The sequence below is a fragment of the Opisthocomus hoazin genome, chromosome 6 (genome assembly GCF_030867145.1).
Source record: "Opisthocomus hoazin isolate bOpiHoa1 chromosome 6, bOpiHoa1.hap1, whole genome shotgun sequence".
Taxonomy (NCBI): domain Eukaryota; kingdom Metazoa; phylum Chordata; class Aves; order Opisthocomiformes; family Opisthocomidae; genus Opisthocomus; species Opisthocomus hoazin.
This window is the reverse complement of record NC_134419.1, coordinates 34,279,610-34,304,975: the sequence shown is the minus strand read 5'-3', so window position 1 is coordinate 34,304,975 and position 25,366 is coordinate 34,279,610. Positions and strand designations below refer to the sequence as shown.

Here is a 25,366-nt window from a genome sequence, read left to right as displayed (position 1 = left end):
GTTTCTGTCCCCAGGTGTCTGCCTCAGCCCTCAGGTTCCCACCTCCACCCGAGATGGGGAAAAGACGCTCGTGTGGGGCAGTCGACCCCATCACCTTCCTATTCAGGTGTCTTGGAGAGGGACTTTCAGGCAGACCAGCCCGTTCTGGGTAGGTAAGCACTGGAAGCATACTCTGTCCTTTGCAGCAGCACAGATCCAGTTCCTAACGAAGTGAGATGATGCTGTAGCGACTCACCCCAGCCATAACTTGGAAAGAAACCAAAGGAAGGGGGGTGAGGGGCAAGAAGTATTGTGTTGCCTTGGGCAAACAGTGGAGGTTTCACCCAACCACCCAAGGTTATGCTCTGTAGCTCTCTGAGCAGTTTCCTTCTTTTCACAGGACCCTGACAGAAACATTTACCTCTGCCAGTGCAATGTCTTTAGGCTTTCTGGTGAGTGAAGGTCAGTTCTGGTTTCTGCAGGGACTTTTAAAATCAGATTTTGATGAAAGGACAGACACCCAACCCCACACCAACCCCTCAGATGCACCAGAAGAGATGCCCCCCTCAAAGAAATAGCCTTTCTGCAGCCCAGGGTGATTCACCTCCTGTTAAAGCATCTCCAACCCGTCACTAACCCTGCTGGGAAGGACCACGCCACAGTAATGAAGTCCAGCTTTGCTGAAGGGTGATTTTACCTCCACCTCCCTACTGCGACCTTCTTTGCAATTACACCTGAAGTGCTCGATTTTTCCTTTTCAAAGGAGGCTGAATCATACTGTCAGTTGATTAGGAAATTACTGAAGTTTCCCGACTCGAAACCGCGCACAACGCACTTGGCATGCAGCAAGCTTAGGTTAGTAAGTGCCCCAAAGGCACGGCACAAAGAACCGCATTTCCGCTGCTGTTCAAAATCCAGCAGGAAAGCTTTATCGCTACAAACCCCATATATAGCTCCATGTAATCTCTTCTTTTCAATCCAATTAGTGATTAGAATGTAACGGTGATTTAGATAAGGAATGAGTTACTAATATCAATAACCGGCTCTGTCACAGGAGTTAAATATTCCAGGGCGTATGTAACACCGACTGATCTCAGCCAGGGCACAGCACAGAACAGCGAGCAAAGGATGGAGACGCTCTCACCTACAACACAACCCTCATTTGAAGAAACAGCTTGACCGTTTTACACGGAAGAAGTTTACCACTCCTAATCCCAGGCAGCAGAGCTGCTAACTTATGCCAAGAGCTAGCAAACACTTCCCTGGGACCTTAACCGATAGTGTTCAGGAACACTAGGGCATATATAATTTTCTTTACGTGTAAGTTGTACGGAAAGCTGAGAAATAAGACAGCCTGGTACTCCTATAAGGCAGGGCAAGACACATTGGGCACATTTTTAAGTGCTGCACCACGGCTGCGCAAAGGAGAGGACGCTGCAGGGGTGTCAGCACAAGTGCTGCCCGGCTGTGTCGTCGGTCTCGGGACACCGGTGACCTGACCGGTTTTCTTTTAATTTGGTAAGGTTTTTGCTAGGCAATAACTGGGAATCTCACAGATACGGTTTAATTCTGTGCTTATTTGTATTACAATTACAAAAAGAAAAAAATTGAACTTACTTTGCTCTGGGTTGATGTACTAATCCTGGGACTTCTTTATTAGATTTAAGTCTTGCGTTTGAACTGGCACTTTTTTCCTGAAACACACAAAAACCACACAACAGAGACACCATCAGTACTCCTGAAGCACACAAAGCACGACAGGCACTTGTCATCACGGTGTCACACGCTGCTGGGTCCAGGCTCTTCCCCCTGTACAACCAAATGACCAAAGTTCATCAAAAACGGAATTAAAGGCAACACAACTGATGCAGTGACCCCGGGCGGGCAACTTTTAAATGTCTGGTGGCCTGGGGGATTGCCTCCAGGTCACCGGGTGACATCTGGCCAGGACATGCAGCAAAGGAACACTGTGCTGGCCAATAACTCTCCAGCGGTCCACGGAAAACGGGGTGTGCAGCTGCAGCTGGGCTCCTCGCAGAGCCATATCGACGGCACCACCAACGGGCATCTCTAACGGAGCAAGAAAGGCCCCAGAGTCACCCCAGACCTGTAGGTTTGCTCAGAGCAGAGGTGAGAAATATTAGCATCACGTGGAAAACTGTCTGTGGGAGAAAGCGTGCACTGAACGAGCCAGCGAGAAGCGCAGCAACGGCAGCCTCGACCTGCTCAGTCAGCAGATGGGACACCAGGGGCCCAGCAAAGCAAACCAGAGTATGTTCATAGACGAGAACACGACCGTGTCCTCCGTGGAGAACCAGAGCCACTAAAAACATCTTAAATAAGTGGTGGGGAGGGAGAAGAGTTCAGTCAAGAGCCAGCGTTTCAAGGTGACATCTTGTCCTCCTGCCAGAAGCTTCTATAAACCAAAGCTTAGTGCACACACACGTATCTACTGCCTGCAAAAAGAAGGATACGGCCCCTTCCAGCTCATCCCAGCGCTGCGTGGTAGGGAAAGCTGCTGGTGCAGATGGAAGAGCTGAGTCAAATCTTCCAGCTCACCCGCTCCACAAACCCATCTGAATTTCTCAGGCACGTCATGCCCATGACAATTTAAGAAATGTAAACCCAAGAATTAGCGCTTTTGTGGGTAATTTTGGTGGTTTTGTTTTGTCTTATTTAGTCTTTGAATGTCTGAATCACACAACACGATTTTTAAGAGGGCTACTAAATCGCTGAATTTAAAAAATAGAGTCTGTCTAGCAGTTAATATTTTAATGAATAATTCTACAAGGGCTGTAAACATCAACTGCCTCAGCATATTTAACACTGTTTAATGCATATCTTCCAATCCTCCTAAACAGAAAACGATGTCTCGCATGAAAATGACAGTGAGAGAGAAACAAGCCTTTCTCCCAAGCCTTCACCAGCGTCTCTGTGTGCTTGTTGCATCCCGCCAGCCCCTGCCTGCCCATGATGTCAAGCCAAAGCAGCAGAACAGAAGCCGAAACCACTTACTTTCAAGGCATCTTCTAATTTTAAGTGTTAGCTGGGGATGACTACGCACATGCACGTTGCGTGTGCGGTAACACACACGTGCATGGTCATACAACTCCTACGAGTCGCTGTATGACTCGTACAACTCTCAAGCAAACTCATACAACTGCCAAGCAAAACACAAAGAGAGGGACAGGTCTCACGGGGCAGACACCAAACCCAGAAATCAGCTAAATCCCAACCTCACGCGCCAGGTGAGCCTTTACCCTCACACCTGCTCCACCAGTTTGCCACAGCAGAGGCAGAAACGGGGAGTGGTGAACGCTGCACAGCTGGGACGGCACATCTGGATGGTCCAGTGGTGGGCACGTTCTGCAGCCAGAGCACCTCCTGCCCGCCCGCTGCAATACAAGGTGCACTCAGGGCTATCTTCTGTCTCTGCGTACCGTCACCCTGGAGGCACAGACCACCAAAAAAACCGCTGCAAATCCACTGCCTCGATTAAACGGGAAGGGAAGCTCCAATTTCCAGCTCCTGCGTCGGGAGCTGTGACAAATCACGGCGGCGCAAACCCGGCTTTCCACCCCTCCGCTGGTGGTTTGGCGTCGGGGCAGCATCATCAGCAGCTGGAACCAGCACAAATCCCAGCCGAAAGAAACTCCTGTCACTTAGGAACAAACAGAAAGGCACCAGGAAAAGATACGCTGCCTTCTCTCTGTGGGTCTCCAAGCAATATTTAGAATATTAACTGACTCCCACAGGAAGACAGAAATACAATTCCAGTTTACTTGACTTCAAGATCCCAAAATTTACTCTTTCCCTCCTATTGCTGCTGGTAATTAACACACTTCAGTCACCTATTGCTTACAATTCTTCCATTTAATCAGAGCATGCCACCTTCTCCATCTGTTTCTCAGCAGGAACGAAGGGAAAAAGAGGAGTTAAGAGAAAAAGAAAACCCAAGCAGGCCTCGAATTGGCTCGTTGCTTTGTTTATAGCTACTATTTGCAGCAGATATTTCATTACACTGACTGAAATATTGGCCTTGACAAAAATAGATATTAAAAAATAATTCTTCCAGATACAAACAAATGGAATATTTTTTCCCCCATCACTTTGAAGACAAACTGATTCATCAGAACGTAACGGTTTGGATTCTAATATCAGGCTTACAAAGTGACCCGAGAGGCTTTCAGGTCGCACGACTGCTCTTCCAGGCTGGTGTGGCTCCGGCTGCCGGGTCCCTTCTCTCGGTCTAACCTCATTTTCTCCTCTAGCTAACACTGAACGAGTTGCCGTGCATCAGCAGAACCGCAACTCATACCAGGGTCCCAGTCTGTTGCAAACAGAAATGAAGGTGCAAAAGTTTGGTTTTAATCTAGCTCTGCTCGTAAGCGTTATTTAAAGGAGATGCACTAAACGATGTCTTGCGCCGCAGGCTTCGCAGCAAACCCTGCAGGATGCTGCACTCGGATAGCGGCGTTAGCTCCTCTGCAGTAAAAAGGCCAACAGTGGACATTTTACTCCCCTTTATTTTGCAATTAATCATTATCAAGGTAAAGCTGTCATCCAGTCGGGGTGATTTCATTTGATAGAGTCGTTAATTATTGTTCATTCCTCCATAAAGAATGCACCGGATCAGAATTTCGGGGCACTGACAGATGGCAGTGACTCTGCTGCCAGATGCTACCAACGCTGCAACCGCCCCTCCCGCCACCGTCATTACATCTCTGTCAGCGTTCCCCTCGGTATTTCCCCTCTTACCAACCCGCTTCCAGAGACACACGAGCTTCACGCGAGGTGTTCTGCTTCTCTCCATCAGATTGCGCAGACGGGCTCAGGTTCGCTGCTGACAGCCCTTGTCTCAGCTCTCTCACCCCTCACGGCTCACCAGAGACGGGCCGATCTTTGAGAGGTGCTTCCAGAAGTGCTCACATATTTTATAAAGAGACTATACATTATTATATGCATTTTTTTAATTGATTAAATTGGTCAGGAAGAAATCAATTAAAGATTGTAGCAGCAATTCTACTACCGAATCTAATGGCTAATCTTCATTAACTTACAGTCCCATTTTGGTCTTTAACAACAATTAAACAAATATACAACCAAATTGGGGGAAAAACTCATAAAACAGTAAAACTCAGTGTAAGTAAAACAGGGTTTTTAGTTTCAAGGCTGGTTTTTGTTTTATTTGGAAAAGGCTGAAGCATCCAACCTGCAGCTGTATCTTGGAGCCGCCGGCGCTTGAAGGAGGCACATTCCCCCAAACCAGTACCATTTCTAAGATGAATTTGTCTGTGTGGATTTGCTACTAAAATATATTGAAGTGGATAGAAACATCCAGGGTCTCTCCAGATCGTGAACACATTTTACTCAATATTGGTAGTTTACAGCTATTCAAATATTTATAAAATAATATTCCTGATTTCTATCAGGATAACACTCCTCTTCAAAGGAGCCCACAGTGCCTTTCCGACTGCTTTTTGGAGCCAGGTAATTCATCATTAAAATCATTTAGGGGGAAAAATGAAGTATTTATCTTTTTTCTATTCCATAAACTACTCTTTAAAATAATTGTATTTGGAAAGCAGGGAACCAAATGCACCAGTTCGAAATGGCATCAAAGACGAGATGTAAAATTTCTGTCTGCCAGCACAGCACTTCTCATCCCCCTCGGTTACGAGGACCAGCTTCCGGTAACAGCTGTACACGGACTGTCTTCATGGACCAAGGCGATCAAGAGAGAAGTACTGGCCTATGAGCTTTTACTCGAGTCTCCTCGCTGCCTGCATACATCAGCGTTAATTTTTTGCATTATCATTTGGCAGGAAGAGAGCCTCTTTCTCCTTTCTCTAGCTACCTGGAAGCAAAACCACCTGGAAATGGGATTCAGGAGAACTTTACCACAAGGGGCCACACCGAGCGTTGAAAAACCTCAGATGCTGGGCAAAGAAAATTCTTCTTGGATCCAATTTTGTCAGAGGAATCCCATTAGCCCTGCCGTAACGTGTATCTGCCTACACGCGGTGCTGTCAGAGCCGCGTCTAGGGCACGGCACATGGGACAGTGCTAACACACAGAGTCCACCCTCCTCCTCCTCCTCCTCTCGGGATCCTATGCATGGCATGACGGGTGATGGAAACCACGGACCCATCTGCCACGGAGGTGGGTGTCTGCACAGGCTGAGCTCTGGAAACCAGGCAGGAGAGGGGCTCCGTTTGCACACACCGAGCACTGGACACTGCTCCAGATGCACACCGGCTCCAAAATATACACCGGACCCAAAAGCCAGGGCCCAGCAATGAATGGTGATGATGGTGTCTCCCCTTGTAGAGTCTGCAGGTACGCTGGCTGCTGGCCTTCATCTGCAAACTGCAAGCTGGAGTAGACCGTGTTTATTACACATAGAATCATAGAATCATAGAAAGTTCTGGGTCAGAAGGGACCCCTAGAGGTCATCTAGTCCAACCCCCCCACAGCGAGCAGGGACACCGCTAACTAGATCAGGTTGCTCAGAGCCCTGTCCAACCTGGCCTTGAATGTTTCCTGGGATGGGGCCTCCACTACCTCTCTGGGCAACCCGTTCCAGTGTTTCACCATCCTCATTGTAAAGAATTTCCTCCTTCTATCCAGCCTAAACCTACCCTGTTTTAGTTTAAAACCATTACCTCTCGTCCTGTCACATTTCTCATTACATACAATCAGTTCCATAAAGTGCACCAAGGTCCTCCAAGGTGTCCGGACAACAAGAGTGTCCCATTAACCCAGTGTTCACAGGGGATTTTGCAGGATACACATGAGATGCTTCTTCCCTCTTGTTCAAATGTGGAGACTTGCAAAGGATGGAACAACAAAGCAAAGCAGTGAAAGAAAAAGTCCTTCTGGGATTGTGGTTTACAATTAAGAGAAGCGGAAAAATTAATTAGAAAATACGGCGCAAACGAAGACGCACTGTTAAGCCAGATGTAAAGAGAATAAAATGGTAGCAAGAAATTTTGATCGAGAGAATCCCGAGAAGTGAGATGACAGAAACCCGAGAGGAGTGCTACTCAAGGAGACAAACCTAGCTGCAGCAGGAAGGTCTGGGGCGTTCACAGCCCACAGGGACGAGTCTCCGGAACGAAGCGACGCCATAAATACGACAGCTATCTCCGTGCATTCCACTAACACGCAGGCATTCTCGCACCCATTACTCCCACGGTGTGTTTCCAGTTCCCACGGACTGGCATACTGGGAAGGACCTCCGAAGGCAGGGAACGCCAGCCGGCCCCCGCGGCACGCTCCCGCGGACGGGCCCTGCCACCTAACCGCGCTTCCCGCGGAGCTGGGCAGCTGCTCAAGGGGAAAAACCCATCTTAATGCATGTTCCCAACGCACAAGAACTCCCTGCAATAAGCTCTCCTCCTCCCAGCACTGTCCAAGGCTCAAATCCTCAGATTTTTGTTAGATTTGCACTTATGTAAATGCCATCGCTGGAAGGTATTTTCCATGTCTGTATTTTGCTCCTCTCAATGTCTGTTTTATTTGTATCAATTCTTACATTTGCAGAAGGTGTAAGATTTAAGACCCAAGAGAATGAAGTTCTTGTTCTTGCTACACGGCAATTATCAGCAAGCGTGGGCAAAATGTACATTTTAAAGGACATAAGAGTTTGAATCTTATTAAATATGACATATGCACTATGACACACATGAGAAGCATTATCCCTGCAGGAGGAGCCTTAAATCTGATTTGTGTATCTTTGTACCTTCTTTCCATTGTTTTGGTTGGCTGTTACTTTCGAATAGTAGAAAAAATGATTATTATTTGACAAGGAATCTAGCAGCCTGCTCACTTGCGGAGTTTCCAGCCCTCAGACGTGTAAGCACGGGCTTTGTCGGGATTCTCCAAACAAATCTGTCTGAGAGCAACGCCGACAATAGATACGACACACACCAAAACAAAGGACAATCGTAAACGGTTTAAAAATGTTACAAGCCATTTAAATCAGTAACGGAGGCTGGGTTTCTAAGCATTTCTCTCCCCTAAGTTTCCCTAGAGCAGACGAAGAAGCGTGTCTCCTCAGTGTCAGCAAAAAGAGGCACCAAGAGGTAAATATATTCCATCAAGGATGAACAAAAATATCTTCAGATGCTCAAGATGCTGCAGATTAGAGGAAGATATTTGAGCCAATGCTGGGTGAAGAACGAACTTAAAATCCAATTACAGGCCTAGAAATACCGAGGTCCAACACGTATTTGAGTCCCAACCTGACTGGGGGCCTGACCTGCCATTTACTGCCCGCTCTGCCTTCACTGTGTCCGTCGTTCCGCCTTCTGCATCACCTCTTCCCAAACCACCCCTCACAGGTGGGAGAGGACATGCAAAAGACTCAAAACAAGCCCTGCCCACATTTTCCAGCCAACCTTTTCTCCAGGAAAAGGTCCGTTCCAGCTGAGCACAGCTGCTGTGCATCAAGCCCCGCAGCGGCGCGGCCAGGAGACAGGCCAGCAGCGGGATATGGCGTCTGCTCCCCGGGGAGGGACTGGCCAGGGGAAGGGTCTCCTCCGCTGTGCACCATCAGCTGGCCACGGATGGATCCTCCACTCACCCACACAATTTCCACGGCTCCGCGATCAGAACGCGAAACAGCGTTGTGAAACTCGGCAAGGTGAGTGTCCCGAAAGCTTCACTGGGCACCGACCACCACTAAAGGAAGAGATTTCAAGGTATCACCCAACCGCATCACCCGAGGGCGCGGATCCAAACCACTTCAACAGATCCCAGTCTAACCTGTTCTCCGAACTCCTGCCCTGCAGGTTTTCTCACCAGCCTGGCTTTCATTTTGCCACTTCCCTAAAAGCTCAAACGTTTTCCCTACCACCCAAGTTTAAATCCTCGCCCCATGTCTTCTTGCACCTCACAGTGGGCACAGAGAACACCCAACTGTCACGCCTTTAAAGCAGCCTTTCATACACCGGGTGACTTGCGTTTCCTTCTGTATTTTTAGGCCAAACAAATCAATTCCTTCCATCTTCCATTACAGCTCACATTTGCTAAGACTCCTATTCTTACCGCTCCCCTCTGGGCTCCTGCCCATGTGCCTACGTCTTTCCTACCGAGCACGCTTCCAATTTCAGCCACAGTATTTAAAGCCCTGCTGAAGTCAGGATGCGTCACATGCATTGCCGTATTTAAGAGCAAAAGAAGCTCCGGTTTTTAATGCTGGAACCAGTGAGATTCACCTACCATCTTCAGAGCTGGCATGTCTCTGCCCGCAGCAGTCCCATCTGAGACCCGCAAGCTAACGGACGGAAGCTGCACGTGGCTCTACCAACTATTTTTACTGTCGAGCTTTCCCTCACAAAGAAAAGCACATTTATTTTGAAAAGCAGGTGAGTCCAAAGCCTTCCAAACCAGGGGCAGCTCTGGTTCAAATCTCCCCCCCGTCTGCCAGCCCTCTTCGAACGTACTCATTTTGTTACTGCAAACCATCATCACCGCTGAAATGTCATTAAGTTTTCTTACCACGTACACAGGGGACATCTGTACGCTGTGCATTCAGACTTCAAGAAAACGAGGTAAATCAATGCTGAAGCAGAAAGAAGTTGAGCTCAGCTTCTCCAACGGGGACCTAAAATTTGTGGTACTGTACTTGAGATTTCTCTCAAGCCAAAAAGCTGGTGGGGATGATCTGTCTTCCTGACTCAAACCTTTGATTATTTAACAAAGTAATTACTTGGTGCTAAGAGAATTATGAGAAAGTAAATTATCTGCGCGTTCCATGACTCACAGCCCAACAACAGGCCGTCCTAAATCAACAAAAATCACATGCACCAAGCAAAACAGGCATTCTTCAGTAATTCCAATTTTGCTCTCTCTAACCAAAGCCAGCTTTCAAGTCCGCGAGTTGGTCTCCAGCCATTTGCAGATACTAAGTCTTAACACACACCCTGCTTTCTTTTCAAGTCAGGTGAGTGCGAGGGGAAGAAAGGCACCTCTAAAATTTAACAGGGTTGTCCCATCACAGGAATGTTCAGAAAACGGTAGACCAGCACATTACTACCAAGAGGTGCGGCACTGCCAGCCATCAGAGCTTTCCGCCTGAGCCAGAAGCACACTTGGATGCACGGCCATAGGCACGGTACTTACAACGAGGAGAAAGCTGGAGCTTAGCATGGAAATACTGTCTCATTCTTCACCGCAGCGTTGCAGTATTAGCATTCGATTACTTCCCTACACTTAATTAACTCCTTGTTTAATCTTGATGTGGTAATGAGAACTTTAATTCAAACCATATACCACATCAGTGATCCTAACAGCAAAAACAGACTTTATGAAAGTCACCAAAGCCCCATAATCCCTCTGCCTTTTTATAACACCATGAGCCATATGAAAGCACAGCAGCTGCAACAGGCCAAGAATCTTCCCTGATCGCTGCTAAGAACATGAACAAATAAAATCCATTTTGAAATCAAAATCGGTAAGTTGTGATTAATATTCCTCACTTGTTGATCTCTCTGGCAAAACAAAGCGCAGCAAAGATGGAGCGCTGCGGGCTCTCTGCAGATCCTACACCTATGTTCAACCAAAAACCATGTTAGGGCTTTTGTTCTGCCAAAACTTTCAGCTTTTGAACAACCCATAGCAGAGACCCACGATACGTGTTCCTGCCTTGGCCTTCCTCTCACCCACCTTCTGTAGACTGTTAGACACAGACTAGAGACCTAGCAAGGCCTAGAACATCGAGACCTACCAAGGAGCACACTTGACCTTCAGGCAGGTTTATCAACTCTATCGGTAACACCAACAAATGGATGGTCTAACTTTCATGGAGACAACTGGAAACACTGTGCTTGGCACTTAGCAGCCAAATCTGACAATGCTTACCCAAAACTTCTCAAGCTGAAGGATTGCACAAGCAGTTTTGAAACCAACCGAGGCACGAACTGTGGGTCAGGGTTACTTTTTCCCCTACCAGTCAAATGAGGCACTGCTCTCATTCCCTGACTCTGTTCATGAAAAGCGCAGCCTCCCACACCATGGAGGCTATGGGATGGGACGTGATGGAGCATGGCCCTAAAGAACCATGTGCTTAAATTAACCGTCAGCAGTTTTCCTGGTGTAAACTTCAACTAGGGCACACATTCCTCCTGGATCTGCAATGTACCTAAGGGCTTGTTTCACCTCACGGAGGTGCCTAAATCCCCCTTAGGTCAGCGGTGCACATGCCCATAACGCTGCTCTCCTGAATCACGGCCTGCACGACTCTTCCAGCAGAAGACCGTATGTGCTGAAGACTAATTTTGCAGCTATTAAACACCGCAACGACAACGAATGGCTTTATGTTGGAAGGACTCTCTCCGATACTGCCATGCATGTGTAAAACATCTGGGTACGGCATCCAGGGAAAGCACGCCGAAGGGGAAGACGGGCGAACAACCAGCCACAGGAACAGCATGGAGGCCAGCTCAAGAAGCCTGTGCCACATATGGATAAAATTGATGCAATAACCTTCACCGGAGAAAGGAAGGGCAAACACCAGATGGGGGAACACAAGAGGAACACACATTTTATGATGTTTAAACCTCACTTCAACCAACAGCGATCAACTGAGTGTAATGAACAGAAGGAAATATGCTCCTTTCAGCCAAGGCTCCTCTACTCATTTCTTCCAAACGAAAGCCGGGCAGTCACACATTGCCCTGAACTTGCAGCTATAAATAAGCTGGTGGTAACACTGCACCATCCTATTAATGTTACGGGACCATTAAATCCTTTCTGCTACTATGTATAGGGCTTGCTCCTTTGCCCCAGCAAATGCAACGGCCTCGCTGTGCTCCGCTTACAGGTGTACTTGCCTCAAACCTGTGAGCTCCTGCGCCCACGGTCTCTCTTCCCCAGCCCACCTATGGACTCTCCTGCTGCTCAGCCAGCAGCATCTGTGATTACACCAACCTCCGACTGAGATGGTGCACAGCTATGTCCCCTGATCAATCTTCATGTGATAACGAGAACTTCAATTCATATCATATACCAATGCTTCTGAAAGGGTGCGTTAAGCAACTCGTTAACTGGCTGGTGGGTGCAGAGAACGCTCAGGATGTTGTCAAGGCTTATCTGGGAAGACAAACACTTAGATGATTAGGTGGTCTCCTCCTAATCCTCAAATCCAGGGTTTAGTTTAAGCCTCAAATTCCTGGAGCTTAAAATCACTTTCAATTAATATTAGCCACGCTGCTGCGAGCTTCTGGCCTCCCAGACCCCTCCGGGGACCCCAGGGAGCTGCACAGCAGCCCCCATGGACATTCAGCATGCGCTCTCCTGGACCCATCAGAAACTCTGGTCAACACTGACAACACAATGTGTGTTCAGAGAATATTTTTCAATATCGAAAGGTGTTTACTTACCTCTTGGTAGGTCCCTCTCTCATTAAGAGCGCGGTTTCACACGCCATTTATGGCCATTTGACTGAGGTCTGCTACTAAAGGGTGCCAGCCATGCACTTTTGGTATGCACCTTCTGCCAGAACCAGGACTTGTCTGGCTCCATAAGCAGTCCTATTCACAGAATCACAGAACCCCAGCATGGCAGGGGTTGGCAGGGACCTCTGTGGGTCACCCAGCCCAACCCCCTGCCCAAGCAGGGTCACCCACAGCAGGCTGCACAGCACCGCGTCCAGGCGGGGCTTGAATATCTCCAGAGAAGGAGACTCCACAGCCTCCCTGGGCAGCCTGGGCCAGGGCTCCGTCACCCTCAGAGGGAAGAAGTTCTTCCTCATCTTCAGCTGGAACTTCCTCTGCTCCAGTTTGTGCCCGTTGCCCCTTGTCCTGTCGCTGGGCACCACTGGAAAGAGTCTGGCCCCGCCCTCCTGACCCCCACCCTGCAGATATTCAGAAGCATTTCTATGGTCCCCTCTCAGCCTTCTCTTCTCCAGGCTGAACAAGCCCAGCTCCCTCAGCCTTTCCTCATAGGAGAGATGCTCCAGTCCCCTCCTCATCCTCGTAGCCCTCTGCTGGACTCTCTCCAGCAGCTCCTCATCTTTCTTGAACTGGGGAGCCCAGAACTGGACACAGTTCACTCACTGGTTTGCCTCAAAATAAAACTTCAAGTCTTTTTCGCAGGGTTCATTTGCACCAATCGATTCAAACGGCCGTGCAGCCTGCCGAGTGCCAAAGCACCAGGAAACTTCTCCCCTCTCTTGGTTTTCCCCGCACAGCCCACCTCCTCGGAAAGCTGCACAGTCAGTGCTCTCCCCTGCTCCCACTCTCACCTCGACAGCCTTTAGTTACCTCTGTGGGAACACTACTGTGAGCAGGAACAACGATGTCTCTGCTGCAGTCGATTCCTGGCTTTGCACTCACACGTGAGCCTTCTCTTTCCCTTTTCTCCTACCTTAGCAAAGACTCCAAACTACGCAGCGTGTGCCTTTGCAGGATTATAAACAGTGCCCATGGACACGGCTGCAAAGAAGGTTCCAGAGGAGAAACCACACTTATCGGGAGTACGTCCTACCTCCCAGATGTTCAGTACATTGGACTTCCCGAATGAATTATGAAAGCAAATTCCCCAGCGTAATTATGTTGCTGAAGGACAAAAGGATTTTTCAGATGTTTTGTTTAAAACTATTTAACATCTAAGTACTGGTTAAAACATTTTAGAATGACTGTCTATTTATCACAAAGCCCAGAACACAGTGAATAATTTCAAGACAAGAAAAATAATGTAATAACAACTAACATGATTTAATTCTACATGCTGTGCTCTGCTTCTTGTTATATTTGGTCTGAGCTATCAGCCTACTGTAAAAACCAGCCAAGAATTCCTCAAGCCCTGCCAGAGCTAGAAATACTGGCCAGAAATATCTGTCATATCATGGCTCGGTTTCCAAAAAGTAAGATGCTGGACTTCCACGGCCAGGAAAATACAAGGTGCAAAGGACAATAACAAATGGACTGCTTTAACATTGCTGGAATGCATCAGATCAAATGAATCCAAGTGCTCTTCATCCCGTAGGACTGCGGCATGACAAATACACTTCATTTAGATCCTGAGTCCCCATGAATCAAGCCAGTCTGGAAGATTCAGCCACGCCACTGCTGGATGTTATTCAATTAGCATGAGGCAACGATTTCCAGCCCTCCGCAACCGAGGCAGCCTTCTCCTTCCGCGAGCCACATGGCTTTACCTTGGATTAAATTTATTGATTTTTCCACTGTGCATAAGTAACAGCAGCGTCAGGCAATTTCAGATGAGCTCACCAACCACATTATTAATGGACTTTGCTAATTTTTTCAAAACACTCATAAAATACAAACCACTGGTGTCGTATCACTAGGTGTAACAGCAGAGCCAGCTTCTGCAGTACATATATCTCCATGAAAAATGCGCTGACACAGTCGTGCCCTTCAGAAGTTTGGGCTTTACATTTACCTACTGTAGGGTACAGTATCTTCAGACACAGCCAGTCCCACGGATTTCAGCGAGCTTACCTGTTGAGTAAGCCTTGCTCCCAGGAGCAGAACACCAGGAGGAACGACTCTCTCCAAAGAAACCGTACCTCTTTGCTGTTCTACTCAGGACTCAGACCCTCACTAATTCTAGTCATGGTAAGATCCTGTGTATAAACCTAACAAATTAGGAAAAAAATTAGGAACAAACCCTAATTCTCCATCTTGGATCAGGAAAAAACTCAGGAGCAAAACCTAATTCTTCATCCTGGATCAGTCGCAGGCATGCAGATGCCCAGGCGCATGTTTTTCACCCACCTTACTTTCATGCAGCAGCAACGCTCACCCATCCAAATAGCATATTTACCTATTTACAGTGAAAACATGCCCTGAAAACTGCCTCTGACTGGAATCAGGAAGGTTCTTCGGATGGGTTCAAAGGTAAATGTATTGGAGGTACTGATTCTGAAAGAAACAGAAAGCAGGATTTTTGTCTTTTTTAGAGGAGAAGATGCGGAGCCCCTTTTTCAAGCTTGTTTTGGCATCGTATGAAGTTCACTACTTACAGGACTGTGCTATTTGATCAGACTGCATCTGAGCTGTCACTAATACGACAGCATTATATAACGAGGGCATTCAATGCTCTTCATTCTGCAGCAAGGAAACTTGCTCCCAAAATTCACCCTTTGGCTTTTAATTACACTTCACAATCTAAGTATGCATTTTAAAGTAAGCATCCTTTCTGTAGTATCAGTACTTTTACAGAAAACCTTTACATGGGAAAAATGTTTTAAACTAACAGTACTTGAAACTTTTACTTGTTAAAAAACCCACCAACTGCTATTTCTGTAAATACCATATTTCAGTTCTACTGGTTGCAGTGAGCATACGACACACCTTGATTTTCGTAAGGCTTTTGTCACCATCTCTCTTGGCATTTTCATAAAGAAGTTAGGAAAACCAAGTCTGTTATTCTAGACCCACAAGACAAAAGCACTCTAGGATCCGTGCAAAGCTGGTTGGGAAGCCACACAGAAGGTAGTCTACAGTGATTCTGCTGAACGGGATCTAGAAGCTTGCGGAACACGAGCCATCAATATCACGCTCTTGCAGAAAAGCCCAGCATCATACTGATGCATGTAGCCAGTGTAATGGGCTGCAGAGTACGTGACCTTCCTCAGCTATGTGCACCAAGAAGGTCTTGAAGAACCACAAGAACAACTACAGTTTCACAAAGCATGACCATCAAGAAAGCACTTCACGAACTAGAGCTGCTCAACCTCAAAGATGACAGAAGTGAGACACAATAAACTTCTGGTCTCCACACCTACAATGACCCCAGCCACCACGACGATACAAATCGACCATTAACTTGGAAGTCAGAATGGCATTGCTGTTCACCATTTCACTGCCCAACATTTGGATGGTAGTATTCAACTGAAGCCCTTGCTTCGCAACCCAAATACACCTTCCCTTTCCTGACAGCTATGGATCTTACTCCTAGTCCACTCCCATCACTTTGTTCTTGACAACTTCTTATCCACGTGAGGCCATGAGCTTGAGGCAAGGGCAGAATAATTATCTGGTATCTCCCACCCCACTGCGAAGTTCCTCTGAACTCAATCACGAAGAACCTCTGGCAGCTCACAATTTGCCAGCAAGATACACCAAAGTAATAAGCCATTTCACATTCTGCTTTTGAAGACAAGCTATTAAATTCACATACTGTACTACTTTAATCAAGAATAGTTAATTAAGCTGTTCTCTTGATAGGAATTTTTATCATTCTGCACCAGCCACACATCCCTTTTACAGGACTCAGACTGGGGCCATGATGCAGGTTTGTAACGTGCCTTTCCAAATTAAGCTGTCACCATCTGTGAACTCAAGACGGACCCAGTACACAGTCTCGCCGGTAACTGGGGCAAGCCTGGGGACACTGAGGACGGGAGGGGGAGTGATGCTGGAGCACCACTTCACAGCAGGGTTTCAGCAGAAAGCGGAATCACAAATCCCCCCGTGGTTCGTCATCCAACATGACACAAGAGATTTTGTTCCTATTTTAGTCTTTGTGTTTGCATCACTTAAATTTCCTTAAGTGAACTCAGCTTTATGCTCTACGCCATCATCATAAAATCTGTTCAATAACTTTCATTTGCATAGTAGTCATCAGCATACATAATGCAGGAGTCATAAGTACAGGCCATAAAACTCGGGAGATCTGTAGTGTCAGATTATTAAAACCATTAACATACGATATGAATCCAAGTCTAAATTTATTACAAGCAAAAATCCCCAAAGATTTTCTATTATGTTAACGGAGCTCAAGGACGGGCTAATGCAATGCTTTTCTAGAAAAAAAACTTCAAACACGGGAGCCACAGGAACAAGATTTGAATCTCTTCGGTTTTAAAGCACTCACAGAAGTAAGATCACTCCCTCCCCCCTAAAAAAAAAGACATCACTATTTGGCTATGTGACTTAATCACAATAAAAGAGTCTTATGAAGTAAAGAAGTGAACAAAATGAAAACTTGGCCAAGTTCTCCAGACTGGTGCAGGGATCCTTAACCAGGCATGCTCTGATATTACGCCGTGAGAATCCGCTAAGATTCGCCCCCAGGAAAATCAGAAGCCCAGCAGAGACGCAGAGGAGACGTGCCAGCTCATTTAGCCTTTCGTGATGGTACACCATCAGGTCAAACCAAGCCTGCCACCTACCCACTTGACCTTTTTTATTTAGGTTCACCTACTGGAAGCGTTGATGTGAACCGGCTATTTTCACACTCCCATTTTTACTGAGCCAAGCTCTGCTTCATTCTGTCCTCTAAGGAAATGCAGCCACAGCATTAAAAATGTTCAGATTTAGTAAGCGCATGCCTGAAAGCTCAGGCTACAGGCTCAGAGGCGAGGGCTCGGCACAGCAAACCACGGGGTGGCTGAACACGGGACCACTGGATCCCCATCTCCAATCAAGGCTCCATGGAGCTGCCCTGGAAAAGCCCCTGGGAAGGAAGACAACAAAGTGCATAAGGGCACTTCGTGAGGCACTTATTTTTCAAATGGAGATTGGAAAATAATCCCCAGTGAGTTTTATTTAAGCAAAAAATCCAGTACAGCCAGAAGAACAGCTTCCAGGACACAACCAAGCCCACGAGGAATACGCAAGTCCACTTGACGAGCCTTTGAACTGGCTGGCAGCTCTGGGGCCTTTTATGTGTTTTTCCCATTTCACAGTTAGATTTGTTTAGATAAACTCCTAAATATGATTATTTACATAGCTAGATAGAATGCTGTATTTAGGGATTTTAAGCAGAGGAAAATTCTTTCATGCTAATCGTAAAATGAAAGCATGCCAAACGTTAACTAAAGAAACATGTTCTAACACCGAGAAACTTTTATAATTAATCCTCAGCTTAGATGATCTCAGAACGAGTTATGACTCTAATTAACGTCAGCTGAGAAATGGCTCATGTTTCTGCAACCGCTGAACCTAGACACCGGGTAACAGACAAGCTGTACCCTCTCCATCCCATGACCAACCTCTGGATAAGCCCTGACCCACCGCAGCGGGTCCGAAAATGCTTCTCAGCGTTAATGACCGCCCTTCGCAGGCACAGGCGAACGAACGGACCCCGTCGGGGCAGGGCAGGGGGAACCCCCTCCAAACTCCACCTCTTTACGATGATGAAGACAACGCATTGCCCAAACCTTTTTTTTTGGGTGGGGGGGCGCTTTTGTAGAAGAGCACCGGGGCTATTCTTCGAGGAGGTATGCAGCGCGCAGGCTGCGGCTAGCGAAGGCTTGGCCGGTGGCCAGCCCCTGCCGGGTTCGCTGCAAGGCTGAGCAATGCCTTTAGCTCGGGAAAAGATTTCTGCTCGCCTGGGTTTTTTTTTAAAAAAAAAAAAGAGAGGATGCAGCAAACTCTCTACGCCACCCGCTAAGAACAATCTGTACTTTGGGAAGACGTGCCACTGTCTCCTGGCATCTGCCGCCGCCGCTTGCCGAAGCCCTATTCCACTGCTGAACGCCTTCTCTAGGCAGGAAGCGAGCGCAAATGCTGCTTCGGAGACAGCGTTCCCATCCAGACGCTCATCTTTGGAAAACCTGGGCAGGAGGGGGTGACTTGGAGAGCTGGGAGAGCTCCAGAAGCAACGAATCCCACAAATACAGCAGATGCTAAACTTGTGCATCCCTCGTGAAGAATAAAGCACGTTTTGGCCTTGACTCTCTCTTAGAGACGATGAAGCAGCCTGAAGCCAGTTATTCCAGAGTGGTACTCGTCACCTGAATGGGTGGAGGATCTCCTCTGCTTGGCTCAGGTTTGCTTGCCATGGCCACGTGCTCTCCAAGCCTACGAAGGGAGGGCGATCCGGCAGCACCTCACCGGCACAAGGACAGCATTGCCAGCATCTCTTCCACCCTCAAATCATACCCTGCCTTCCATCAAGCCTGCAGTTTGGAAACTTACCCCCAGTTCGCTCCCCTGGAAGTACACAGATTTAGGAATAAAAGTGCTGCTTTGGATGACCTTTTGGGGAAGAACTGGTAACATGAGCCCCTTTGTTCTGTGTTTGCAGCCGCTTCTGATTCCCAGCCACTGCCTTCAGGTGCTGCTGCAATGCAAACTGCATTTAAATCTATACATACACACACACAAATATAATATTATTACATTATTAAAAAGCGCTGGGTTTGTGTTCCCATGCACAGACTCTCTGGCAGCTTGTTTATTTTCTTTAAAGCCGCCTGCCTTTGATGCTATCCCGTGGAAAGATTGCACACCAGATACAGCGGTGAGCAGGAGCATGCAGCCAGTGCGCTCCGCGCAGATCAAGTGTGGGAGATGAAAGCGGAGCACCGGAGAGCTGCATCTGAACTCCAATAGTTTTTCTTGCAGGAGTGTGGTTAAAGTTAAAAAAAAAAGGGGTTTCTTCCTGGTGAGAACAAAGCTGAGACTGTTTGGTAAGCTGCATATTAGCTCAGTCCAGTGCTACTTTGCTATCAGTGCTCCACATTAAAAATATTCATGTACACAGGCAATTTATTTTGTAATGTACCTACACGTAACTCCAAACTGCATCATCCTCCATACGCACAAGAGCCTGAATTATCTGAGCAGCGTTTTCCTAATATCAAAGTGTTTGCCTTTACAAGCACAGATGTATTTTCATAGGGTTTTTTTTTTCCTCCCTGAATTTGTTTCTCTTTTTTACTTAAAAACACCCTGGATCCTTAAAAATTATACTCTTATATTGACTCTCCTTCTCCCTGTCCAGTTTTCTGCCCCTCACTCCACCAGCTGAAATGCAGCAATCCCTTACCCCCACGCACCGAGCCTCTCCGGTGCCCGCGGAGCGGCTGGCCTCGGCTCTCCACCACGGCGCAGGGGAACAACCGAAGCCAAACAGCAAAATCATAGAGGGGAAAACAAAAATCAAGGCGAGCCCCTTCCAGCCCGGGCTTGAGCACATGTGGTACAGATGAAAAGATACGCTTGTCGTTTTATCCTGAGGGGTGGCTGAGGCTTTCATTGTTAACCGGAGGCAGCTACCTGATCTGGGGAATTTCACACGGACTAGCCGGAGCTGGCAGCGATGCCGAAAGCACCGGCAGTGCCCCATGGCTGCGCGGAGAGCAAGTTCCCTGCCGCAGCGCCAAGGTGAGCCCCAGACGTTCGCACAGTCCCAGCTCCAGCCTCCATCCCTCTCCTTTAAACAGGAGCAGAAACTGGGACCTTCAGCTTTGGAAGATTAAAAATTGTTTGTGCTGACTCTGTTTGGCAAGCGCCTCATCAATGCTCCAGGCATCTTAGATCAATGAATAAATCATTGAAAATGCTTCTCTTCCAGAAACAGAAAAAAAAATTCAATTTCACTTAATATAAAAAAAAATCGCGAAAACTTTACATTTATGTCCCCCCCCTTCCCCTTCACAGGTCTATCATGCTCCCAGTTCCTTTTTTCGGGAGAGTTTGTATGGGCATCAGCAATGCCTCCAGAACCCCAGGAGCACAGCAGCCTGCCCCATGCCCATGCGCAGGTGACACGGCCCCACGTTCATCCACCACCAGGAATAAATCCCGCGCCTTGGCTCACTCATCCCTCCTCTCCTCCCCGCGGATCGTCCCCCGGAGCCCCCCACGGCGCCTGCCCCAGCACCAGCAGAGCCCCTCGGCGAGAGGACCAGACCGGGCTGAGGAACGCCGTTCCCTTCCCAACGGTCCCAACATGCACAGCAGCCAGAGAGCCAACGGGCGAGCACCCTCGGAGCTCTTGAGGAGACCTGGGTTTGCCAAGCCCCTCACCCGGAGCGCGCAGGTGTTGAGGCTAAGGAGCTAAAGGAGCTGGTTAATACAGCTAACGAGCTTCCCCAGCAGCTGTCTCCAGTTGTCTTCAACGTTCTCTACAGAAGACATCGTTAAACCAGGACGTCTTCTGCCCGCACGTGGCCCAGACGCCACTTCACTGCAGCACTGCCCCAGCAAGCCCAAGCTGGTAAAATGCCAGCGTAGCCCAGCCTCTGCAGAGACCCCTCGTTTCCCTGCAAGAATTAAAGAACAACTTCTAAAATCCACTTTAAAATGTCCACTGCAATTTTAAGTGATTTTGTACACAGCACAATTACTTTCTCCAGGGTGGATTTTAAGTATTTACCAGCTTTGTTCGCATACTGTGATGAAGCACAACCAAAACACCAAGCAAGCAAACGCAAAACAACCGTGGCAGCAATGAAAAAGCACAGACTCGTTAAGGCGGGAAAAGACCTTGAAGATCACCAAGTCTAACCGTCAAAGATGTTCCTGCTCCGTAACCATGCGAGCATACCATTGCCTGTCAGGTGGGAAACCTACCAAAAGCAGCGCCTATTGAAAGAGGAAAATCAGATTTCACGCTCGTTCGGTACAATAGGTATTGTCTTTCTGAAAATTAATCAAATCATTAGTGCTCTCCCGCTACAGCTTTTATTCCTGCGAGTACTCCTCACACTTGGAGCTTCTACTCTACGTTGCTTCTAAAAGTACTTGTTTTTCATTTCTTACCAAATAACCAAGAAGATGGGGGGAAAAAAAACACACTAAAAATAATTTAGGTGGTGAAGAAAGTCTTGTATGGGTTGGATAGTGGAAAAAACCCACCACGTTTATGTAAAAAAGGGGACAAAACGCAAGCGTTTCAAAACAATAATAGTGCCAAAGGGACTGGGAGCTCCTGGTTTCATAACCTTGGAGCAGAGGAGCAATGGGGCTTTTCACAGAACAGCGGCAAATTCAAAACTGCAAACGTTCGTCTGAAGAAGTACGTTAGAAAACTCTACCCTTGTGTTTCAAACCATGGCAACTCTAGATCACACAGCGTGCTGCTGTCACGTGCTGTTAACGGCAACCGAGCAGACCCGCCTCTTGGAATCTCCGCACCAGTACGGCCAGTGAGACCATCCAGGTACAGGGCGAAGACAGACCCAGGACCTGACCCATCTGCTGCAGGACGCCATGGGGTCTGACCACCGCAGTCCCTCTGGCATTAAACTGGGAGAGATCACACAAAATCACCCTCTGGTGACCCTCCCAACACACCTGGAAAGAGACACCAAGACCAAGTCCCCATCTACATCAGCAAGGCCTAGGATGGTCATTTAGCTCCCGCTTGCTTGCAGCGGCCGCTAGCGCAGGTTCCTCTGTGCTGGACCACACTCACCCCAGCAGCTTGGCTGGCCACAGAAGATGCCACCTTTCTTCCCTGTCACTCCAGAAGACGTGTTAGATGCCAGCACGGATGCGGACGTCTCCTTTGCACTACGGAGCTGCCAAGTGCCACCTGGATTGCTGCGTCTGAGCTCAAACCAGCTGCCACCAACCTCAGAAGACAGAACAAGCAACCTCCTCCCTCAAAACACGAACGAAACCCATCCTTCCATAACGGTCAGTCCTCACCTTTAAATTCAATGTCCGAGTCCATACAAAGCCATCGTCATTCACCGTAAGCAAGCTGAGCTCCCAGCTACCAGGACCCACTCCAAAGACGCGTTGCTCTGCAAACAGGCCAGGTGATCAAAGTCTTGGCGCTGGCCAAAGCAACACTGGGGAAAGGGAGGAGAGAAGCAAGCGTCCGTCGCAGGACCCCAACCCCTGCGGAGCGTTCAACCCCAGAAGCTGAGTGCTGGAGGTCTTCCACACACGGCAGCCAACAGTTCATCTGACGGGCTTCAAGTCCACCTCCTCTAACCGGTCTTTAAAGACATCACTTAGGGAAGTTCACTAAAGAGGGCACTTTTTCCTGACTTGCTAAAAATATTTCTTAATAGTACCCACTTCTTTTCTAGATTTTAAAAAATTAAATACTAGAGGAAAAATTAATACTTCTTCTACCAAAACCATTTTTAATGGAATCCAGAAGAAAAAGAATATTAATACTCAGGGCAATGATTTACTTTGATGTCTATATAATACGCAGTGACCTATAAGTGGAATGAGCTAAAACTGTCATAAATTCATTATGAGAAACCGTTCTTTGAAGAATATCACTGCAAATTTCACATGAAATGGGCAATATGGAAATAAGCTAATTGCACGGCGTTATTAAAATAACTGGCTCTATTAACAATATCCTTGCCGTGCGCTTCTGTTTCAGCTTCCAACGCATTTCTTGCAGAAACATTGGAGGGGCTGGTCCACGAAAATCAAAATGCTGTAACTGCTCGGTACTGACAGTGATAGGGCAGTGTTCATTTAGGATCTCAGCCTTTTGGGGGAAAATAAAAATTCCAAAGGGCTATTTTAGAATTTTAATTTCCCTGGGAAATATAAACGGGAACCTGGGAGTACGTGCAGCACAACATGCACCGATCCGGGCCCTACAGCGAGGACCAGAGGAAAGGATCTTCAACTATTTACTCTCGGGGGAACTTCTTCGGTACCATCTAACGGCAGTGAAAAGCCAGATTCCTCTCCAGTGAGCGGAGCCCGCCGTCTGCCTCTCCCGCTCCAAGCAGCTCTGCCTCAAGGGCACGACGCCCGTATCCCCACAGTGTTCACAGATGCCACCTCCCGTAGCCCAACAGGAACCTATTTAAATATTTCTATTCTACACAGTATATTCCCTTTCACTTCTTACATTTTATATAGCTATTACAGCTGTTTCATTGCTCACTTTCTGCTAGGCTTTTAATTTCGTACGCTTTGTCTATCAGACACTACTGTCTACTTTTAAAACAGCCCCGCGGATGCCGGTAACCGGTGTGGAACACGGAGCAACGGGCACCGGGGGTTTGCAACGCTCAGCGTCGGAGCTGAACAGCAAACGAAGCCCCGCAGCCGGGCCGAGCAGCCTGAGACACAGCCAGGAAACCACAGCACGCACGAGCCCGAAAAAAACTGCATTTGCAGGGAAGCGGAGTGGAAATTTATACACATTGGGGGGAAATCAAAAGCAAAACATTGTGTTATTAAAGGCGGAGCGAGAGACAGCAAGAGCAACAGGGAGAGGCAATTTTCTTCCGCTCCAGCAGGAATTCATCTCAAGCTCTAACGTGCAATCTCCCTCCGCAGCATCGGGACGAAACGGAGCATCATGCTCAGTTGTTTTGAGGGTTTGGATAACGAAGCATAAAAATCCCAATAAGTGGCCTTTTGCGCCAACGCAGACCAGAAAAAAGATCTCTATTCGTAAAAGTTACACAAACATCAAACAACTGAACTGCAATAAATCACAAGTTAAGCACCCAACGCAAAACCCGCAGCTTTGGGTGTCTGCTGTTTCCACAGGGATCTGTGCTACTCCGTCTCGGAGCCCATCCAGCCTGCCGAGGCAACGCGAAGCTGCACGAATATGCCACATCTTCCCATTCCACCTTTTCTGGCAAGAAAATCTTACAACGGAAAGCGTTAGCGCTGAGAGAGCATGGAAATGAGGACAATTAAAGTCATCCTCTTCTGAATGTTAACTAGGCTGTTACGACTGTACTCTGTGTATTTAATACTGGTGTAGAGCTAAACAGCGAGTCCTTTCCAAGCAACACGTTAATAGATCCTTAGAAATGGTCCAACGTGTTATTTATTCCAGCCATACCTCCTTGCAGAAGGTACGTTTCAGAATAGATTTAGCCTCCTAGAACAGTAATACTGCCTGTCTTTCAGCGTTCTAGATTTCCGAAGTAACAAAACCAGGCGTGTGACACCTGTGCTTTGCTTTTTCTGCTATTTAGGGCCAGAAAACCCCAATCACATCTGCTGTGTGGTAAACTCCAAGTTGGTAAAACTCTTTGTTGATCGCAAGCCCCTTCAGCACTGAAACCAGTACTGAATTACCAACCCTCAGTCCCCCCCAAAAGACAGGGGAACGCAGGGGAGCTCACCTCTGCCCCAACGGGCTCCTGCTGTGCCGCTGTGGGATCCACGGGGCGTTGAGGTTGAGTTTTCACGCGTGGGGGTCCAGCGCCTCGGCTCTGCCCGAGCCAACAGCCCCGCCACAGCCCAACCCGTCTGCCTGCCCACCGCGCCGGCCCAGCACCCCGATACACCGTCGCAGCCAGCCCTTCCGCTTCCGAACACGCAAATAACCATCACAGCCGCTGCTTCAGCTCCGGGAATAACCCCACATGGCTGAGCTTCTACGCACAATCACATCTCATCTGAAAATTAGCACAATTTCCAAGGGTTTATATACATATATGTAAAATATATATATATAAAAATATATATAATATATATTTTATATATAGTCCAAGACTGATTAAAAAACATATATAGTCTTGAAAACCAGTACAAATGATTCCTTTCTCTCACCTGTCTACTAATCCTTCACAGATCTGCCTCGTATGTCCCTGTCTCAGCTGAGCAGCGACCGAAGCGCGTGGTGCCGAGTGCCAGCAGGCAGCGTAACCCCAGGTCCCCAGCACCCAGCCCTGCCCGCAGCTGACACGGATGCGTGACCGGCAGCTCAGGACCCTCCCCACCCGCTGCAG

General features: G+C 47.7%; 1 protein-coding gene across 4 annotated transcripts in view; it reads right to left on the bottom strand.

The window, feature by feature from the left end:
- The window catches only part of C6H1orf21 (chromosome 6 C1orf21 homolog), a 109,168-nt gene that overhangs the window by 10,682 nt on the left and 73,120 nt on the right, over positions 1 to 25,366 (bottom strand). For all 4 annotated transcript variants that reach the window (XM_075422707.1, XM_075422708.1, XM_075422710.1 and 1 more), the window contains exon 4: positions 1,597 to 1,673. In XM_075422707.1, coding sequence (XP_075278822.1) covers positions 1,597 to 1,673 — 77 coding nt within the window. The remainder of the gene's footprint in view (positions 1 to 1,596; positions 1,674 to 25,366) is intronic.